General features: G+C 36.7%; 1 protein-coding gene across 1 annotated transcript; it reads right to left on the bottom strand.

Moving 5' to 3' along the window:
- Window positions 1–2,264: 2,264 nt before the first annotated feature.
- Window positions 2,265–4,388, bottom strand: LOC139193701 (uncharacterized). The gene is made up of 3 exons (XM_070817257.1): window positions 4,167–4,388; window positions 2,536–3,360; window positions 2,265–2,428 (listed from the first exon to the last, which is right to left on the bottom strand). Exons 1-3 carry the CDS (start codon window positions 4,174–4,176, stop codon window positions 2,394–2,396), a joined length of 870 nt encoding a protein of 289 aa, XP_070673358.1. The 5' UTR covers window positions 4,177–4,388; the 3' UTR covers window positions 2,265–2,393.
- Between the last annotated feature and the right edge of the window lie 3,068 nt (window positions 4,389–7,456).

Genomic DNA, 7,456 nt, shown 5'->3' with positions numbered 1-7,456 from the left:
ATTCATTTTGTGGGCATTGCATAAGGCTAAACTTATCCCATTTCTGAATTGGAGCAACACTAGATGAACATTTTTCCATACCGAATCTCTCTAGAACTCTCTCAATATATGCTTTCTGAGACAAGCCTAACACTCCACGTGATCTATCTCGGAATATTTCAATTCCTATCACATAGGCCGCCTCACCTATATCTTTCATTTCAAAGTTCTCTGAGAGAAACTGTTTGGTCTCATGTAATAGACCAAGATCACTACTAGCAAGCAAAATGTCATCAACATACAGAATTAGAAAGATAAACTTGCTCCCACTGACCTTCAGATACGTGCATCGATCAACGATGTTTGCTTTAAAACCAAAGGATACAATGATATTATCAAACTTAAGATACCATTGTCGTGAAGCTTGTTTAAGTCCATATATTGACTTCTTTAGTTTACAGACCATGTGTTCCTTTCCTTTTAATGCGAAGCCTTCAGGTTGATCCATGTAGACTTCTTCTTCCAAACTCCCATTCAAGAATGCTGTTTTCACATCCATTTGATATAACTCTAAATCATAATGAGCTACTAATGCCATAATGATTCTAAAAGAGTCTTTCTTTGAAACTGGTGAGAAAGTCTCTTTGTAATCAATGCCTTCTTTCTGAGTAAAACCTTTGGCCTCCAATCTGGCTTTATATCGTTCTATATTGCCATTAGAGTCGCGTTTGGTCTTAAAAACCCACTTACACCCAACTCTCTTACAACCTTTAGGCAATTCAACGAGATCCCATACTTCATTTGTGTCCATTGATTTTAACTCATCATTCATGGCATCAATCCATTTACTAGAATCAATACAGTTAACGGCATGTGAAAACGAAATCGGATCTTTATTTATTCCTATATCAACGTCTGACTCTTGTAGATATACCACATAATCATCTGAAATAGCACTTTTCCGTTCTCTTTGAGATCTCCTTAATGCTATTTCTTGTGGTTCTTCCACTACATTTTCATTTGTGATAATCTCATTCTGGAGCGGATGGTCATTAATTTGTTGTTCAACATTGTCTAACGGTTCAACATGTGTAGGAACAACAACTTGCTTAGAAATTATAGGTGTAGGAATCTGCACCCTAACTTCATTAATGACCAATTCTTTAGGTTTTTCACTCCCACTGATTTCACCACTTTCAATGAATCTGGCATTGCCGGTTTCAACAATTCTCGTACTATGATTAAGACAGTAAAACCTATATCCTTTGGATTTTTCTGGGTAACCAATAAAGTAACCACTAATCGTTCTAAAGCCCAACTTCTTTTCATGCGGATTATAAATTCTTATTTCTGCTGGGCAACCCCAAACATGCAGGTGCCTTAAACTAGGTTTCCTTCCTGTCCACAGTTCAAATGGTGTTTTCGGAACTACCTTACTAGGAACCCGGTTTAACAAATATACAGCAGTCCTAAGAGCATACATCCACAATGATATAGGCAAAGATGCATTACTTAACATACTCCTAACCATGTCCATAAGAGTACGATTACGCCTTTCAGCAACACCATTCTGTTGTGGCGTACCTGGCATAGTGTATTGGGCACATATGCCATGCCTTTCAAGGAGTTTTGCAAATAAACCAGGACATTGTCCTGATTCATCATATTTTCCATAAAATTCACCACCTCTATCCGACCTGACAATCTTCACATTTTTATCTAATTGTCTCTCAACTTCAGCAATGAACACTTGAAGGGCATTCACTGCTTCAGATTTTTCTTTCAATAGATAAATATAGCCGTAACGTGAAAAATCGTCTATAAAGGTGATAAAATATTTTTCTCCACCAAAAGATGGAGCATCAAAAGGTCCACATATGTATGTATGAATTATTTCAAGAAGCTCTGAACTTCTTATGGCTCCTTTCTTGGTGTATTTGGTTTGTTTGCCCTTAATACAATCCACACATACACCGAGATCAGTAAAATCTAGGTTCGGAAGAATCTCATTCTTTACTAATCTTTCTAACCTTTCTCTGGATATATGACCGAGTCGTTTATGCCACAAGAATGAAGAATTTTCATTGTTTAGGCTACGCTTAGTTCCAACATTATGATGCAAGGTCAAAAGTGTTTCAGCAAAACGATTATTGAGCTTTAAATTATACAGCTCACCTATTAGAATACCAGAACCAACAAAAGAGGTATTCTTATATAAACTGAAACATTCATTACCAAACTTTATAAAAAATCCATTACAGTCAAGCTTTGAAACTGAAACCAAATTTCTGGAACAACTAGGAACATAAAGTGTTTGAAATAAATCCAAACAATATCCAGTATCCAAAATTAAACGAAAGGTTCCAACAGCTTCAACTGGAGCTTTGACTCGATTCCCCATGAAAATGAAATTTTCATTTGGATTTAAAGTTTGGGTCGTAAGGAATCCCTGCATCGAATTAGAAATATGAGCCGTAGCACCAGAGTCAACCCACCAAGTATTATAAGGAACTTCAGTTAAATATGATTCAAAACTTACATAAGCCAAAGGCTCACCTTTCTTTTCGAACCATTCTTTGAATTTCTGACAATTCCTTTGATAATGCCCAGGCTTCCTACAGAAGCGACATAAATCACTTTTCTGTTCCTTATCATGAGCCTGAGTAGCATTAGCAGGTCCATTCACCTTGGGTGGTCCTCTTTTCTTTCCCTTTCCAGGCTTTCTTCCAAATTTTCTTTCAGCTCCTTGACTTACTAAATGAACGGAATGCTCTCCTTGCTGCTTAAGCCTTCCCTCTTCTTGAACAAGTTTAGTGGCCAATTCATCAACATTCCACTTATCCTTAATAGCATTATAGTTGATTTGAAATGGCCCATATTGAGGAGGCAAGGAGTTCAAAATAAATTGAACAAGAAAGGAGTCATCCACATTCATTCCAAGAGTCTTTAGCTTTGCTGCTATATTAGTCATTTCAAGGACATGCTCATGCATGCTTCGCATACCATCAAATTTCTTGGTGGTAAGCTCAGCCATTAATGTCCCAGCAAGAGACTTGTCAGCAGTCTTGAAACGAGTCTCAATATTTTTCAAGTATTCCTTAGCAGTTTCAGCTTGAGGAAGGCCAGTCTTTATGTTGCTCGCTATAGTCATTCGCATGAACATTATGCTCAATCTGTTCGATCTCTCCCAGGCATTATAGAGAGATTTTTCCTCAGTGCTGCTTGTATTCGTAAGAGCAGCAGGTTTATCAGTTCGAAGTGCTAAATCAAGATCTAGAACACCAAGGTGAAACTGAACTTGCTCACTCCAATCTGAGAAATTTGTTCCATTAAGTGAGGGAATAGATGGAGCAAGCGAATGAAGAGAAACAGGCACTAACACTGCAATTCAAAAGCTCACAACATTAATGCTTTGAGTAATAAAAACACGTGTAATAACAATAAGTGAATTATCATATTCTCCTTTGGGTAGATACTACAACAATACAAACAATCATTGATGCATAATACCTTATTGATAATTGTACATCTCTAACAAGACAAGTTTCGTTATCTTTGGATATCCGAACAAATAAAAATGAAATATACAATTCTCAACACATTCATATCATCAATCATATGAGCAATTAGTCTACCTTTGGGTGACCCTTAAGAATTTATGACAAATGAAAAACATATTACTCATGTACAAACCTTTAAAACATAATAAGGTTTTGTTCGTTCATATGCATCATCCTACCATGAGTAATTGATTAATCATCATTTAATTTGAATCCATGTAATCTTTCTAGTTTGGCCACTTTGGTGACTTGCAAATAATTTCGTAAGACGAATTACAAATTAAATGAATGACGTTTATAATCGTAATGATCAATCATAGGTATTCAAATTACTTTAACTAATTCCAACTAAAAGAATCGCCCAAATTGCATCATAATTTCCATACCCAAATATGCAATTCGGCAAAAATTGTAATAAAACTAAGATTACAATTTCTTAATCCCAACATGCATAATCAATACATGCAAATAAAATACAATCATGTCTGCCTCAAAACAGCAGACATTGCACCCTAATTAACCACCGATTCCACATGTGAAACTTAAAACAATTAAGCCAAGATCATCGAACTTCATGATTTTCACATACAAAGAATTTACGGAAATACATTAAACAACCAAGCGTACCTTGATCCATGACAACGAACGCTGTGAGATCCCAAACGGATTCTGTCAACGGCGGAGGAAATAGGTGTTCTCTCTCTTGCCTCTATTTGCACGTGAAAACCCTAATCGTGTTTTTTCTATCAAGTGCATATTAGATGGGTATATGCAATATATATAAGTGAGGTAGAGAGAGGACCCGTTTCCATTTAAAGCCCATAATCAATTACCACCCATCATAGTAATTTGATAGGAAACATTTCTCATAATTTAACCAATAGGATTATTTACAAATGATAATATCCGTTAAACCCGACATATCATATGGACCGTGTCATATGGACCACTTTAGAATATTAAAATATTCTTACATGCTAACCACCAGCACGATCCCTCCCCAAATAATTAATAAATAATCTAACTGAGAAATAAGAAGCTTGACCTGGAAATTTCTGTATCTTGATGGCTATTGCACCACAAGAAGCTAACAAAACTTTTACATGGAATTGTGGAAAATGCATTCTGGTTATGGTTACAGTAAGTATAGGTAAGAATAACACTAGCAGAGAAAGAAAGTTAAAAAATAAATTTGTAGGCATCAGTGCTTTCTGAGAAAGCTACATAGCCTTAGAAACCATGAAGTGTCAATAGTATGGGATAGCCTATCTTGCAGCTAAAAGCTTAGCTCCTCCAGCAACTTCCCAACACAAAGTAGGAATATGATTTATTGCCTGTTACTAGAGTATCCTATGGGGGATGTGTAGTGGGCCTCTTATTGGAACCAAGCCATATATTTGTCAGTGATATATCTTTAAGCTTGTATTTCTGTGAGCTTTTTATTTTTTGCGTCATTCATGCTTTTCAACTTCAATAGTGATTATTGTGTTGCTTTCAGCCTTATTGATCGGGTGGGAAAAACTGTTCGTGGGTCGGCAGATGATATAGGATGGCTACAGCGTGATCCGACAATGCCACCTGTTGAAGACAGTACTGAAAGGTTCATGGAGATTTTGGGGGATATCAGGTGTAGTATACTGTATTTTATTTTTAGTTTGCATATAGATCTTCTTATCATGTTGATGCCAGAATTAATGGAAATCCTTCTCCCCTACCCAGGCATGGTGTTCACAGATTGCCAAACTCGATGGTTTGTTTGTTGGTTCCAATTTCTTCGAATAAACACAAAATGATAGTACTGATGTGGCTTGCTTGTATGATGTGAATGGTGCATTGCGGAGCTTTTTTTGTTTTTTCTTTGTCAAATTTGTGCTTTTCTTTTCAATCCTATATACATTTTGCTTATGAAGTTTTGGTTACTTTTGTAATCATTAGGCCTTTTCAGCAACCATGGACCACTATATTTTGTAAACGCAAAAATGAGTTTATCAAAGCTGGGTTTGGTCTGTCATATAGCAAAGATTCATGGTGAGGTATTTTTTATTTTTAAAGAAAAATCCTTTTTCACATTATTATTATATTCTCTACTAAGTGTTAATAATCAACAATCAGGCTTCGGTTGAAAAAAATGCTCGGGAGATAAAAGAATACATTGAGGAACTCTATTAGGGTTCCAAAAAACGTGTCTTGCTTGTTGAACTATAAGTATTTGAGCTGAAAAGTTTTAGAATAAGTTTGTTTTAAATTGGTGTATCCACTTGTGCAGAATGAGGCAAAGTGTAAATGTCTAGTTTTGTAAAAAGGCCATGAGTGCCATGTGTTGAGTGATCCATGAGATTAGAAAGATGTGTGTCTAGGATGAAATGTAGTATGTGTGGTCCCAAGTGCTAGGCCATCAGTTATGTAAAAGCATGTGCTTCGTGCTCTTTTATTAACATAGAAAATATTCCTCTGCAATTTGACAGAGAGAAGAAGAGAACTATTCATCTTCCATTGTGTTCTTCGGTTTGTTTTTGCTCTTTGTTCAACTTTCCTTCTTCAGTTCAAATCTCTAGAATTCAGACACATTAACATGGCCTCAGAGCCAGGTTGCGTCGTTTAAAAATCCGGGCGTAAATCTGTGAGGTTACTGAGCTCAATCGAAGCTCACGAAAGATTTGAAAAATGGCTGGATCTGGAGGTGCTGAAGTGAGGACCCCGATCTTCTCCGGTGAGAACTACGAGTTCTGGAGAATCAAAATGGTTACCATTTTCAAGTCACATGGACTATGGAATCTGGTGGAAAAAGGGATTTCGGTTCTCGATTCGAAGAAGAAGAAAGCTAAGACTGATGAAGATACAGATGTTGATGCTGACGATGATGAGAAAATGGCTGCAATCTTCATGAAAGATGCAAAAGCTCTCGGAATCATTCAAGCGCAGTCTCCGACCAGATCTTCCCTCGAATCGCAAACGCAGACTCAGCAAAAATGGCATGGGATCTGTTACATGGTGAATATCACGGTGGGGATCAGGTAAGATCTGTGAAACTCCAAAATCTCAGACGAGAATTTGAATACACTAGAATGCGTGATGATGAATCCTTGACTGGGTATCTTACTCGTTTGAATGATCTGATTAATCAAATGAAAACGTTTGGTGAAACTTTGTCAAATGAGAGATTAGTTCAGAAGGTGTTAATCAGTCTCACTAAGATATATGATCCTATATGCTTAGTGATAGAAAACACCAAATGTCTAGAATCTGTTGAACTGCAAGAGGTCCTAGCTATATTGAAGAGTCAAGAGCAGAGGTTTGATTTGCATTCCTCAGATGCAACTGAGAAAGCATTTTCTTCTCTTACTGTTAATTCAAAAGGGCAGAATCGAAGTTATGCTCAGTCTAGTAATTTTAAACCACAGAGAAATTGGAATCAAAAGGGTAAGAAGTGGGATTCAAAACCAAAGTTTCAGCAAAAATCATTCACAAATGTTGCACAGAATAATGCTTCCTCACAGGTTATGAGTCAAGAGGGTACCAAACCACAGTGTAGAGTGTGTTCTAAGTTTCATTTTGGTGAATGTAGATATAAAGGGAAGCCCAAATGTTATAACTGTGATAAGTTTGGTCATTGGGCTAGAGAATGCACTATAGGGAAGATTATGCAAAAGGCAAATTCTGCAAATCAGGTGGAAGTGACAGGGAATCTGTTCTATGCTAATAGTGCAATTTCAGAGAAAAATGTCAATGGAAATTGGTACATTGACAGTGGTTGTAGTAACCACATGACAGGGAATGCTGATCTCCTTGTTGATATAAGAACAAATGTTGTTGGAAAGGTGCAGATGCCTACTGGAGTGTTAGTAAATGTTGCTGGAATGGGCTCATTGGAAATTGATACTAATAAGGGGAAGAAGTACATTAGAGAGGTCATGCAC

The sequence above is a fragment of the Malus domestica genome, chromosome 02 (genome assembly GCF_042453785.1).
Source record: "Malus domestica chromosome 02, GDT2T_hap1".
Lineage (NCBI taxonomy): Eukaryota > Viridiplantae > Streptophyta > Magnoliopsida > Rosales > Rosaceae > Malus > Malus domestica.
This window is presented reverse-complemented; position numbering and strand designations above follow the sequence as displayed.

Coding starts and splice junctions, on each gene's coding strand:
- LOC139193701 (XM_070817257.1), bottom strand. Junction 2,429..2,535: donor AGAATGGTTCGAAAAGAAAG/GTGAGCCTTTGG, acceptor AATTCGATGCAG/GGATTCCTTACGACCCAAAC.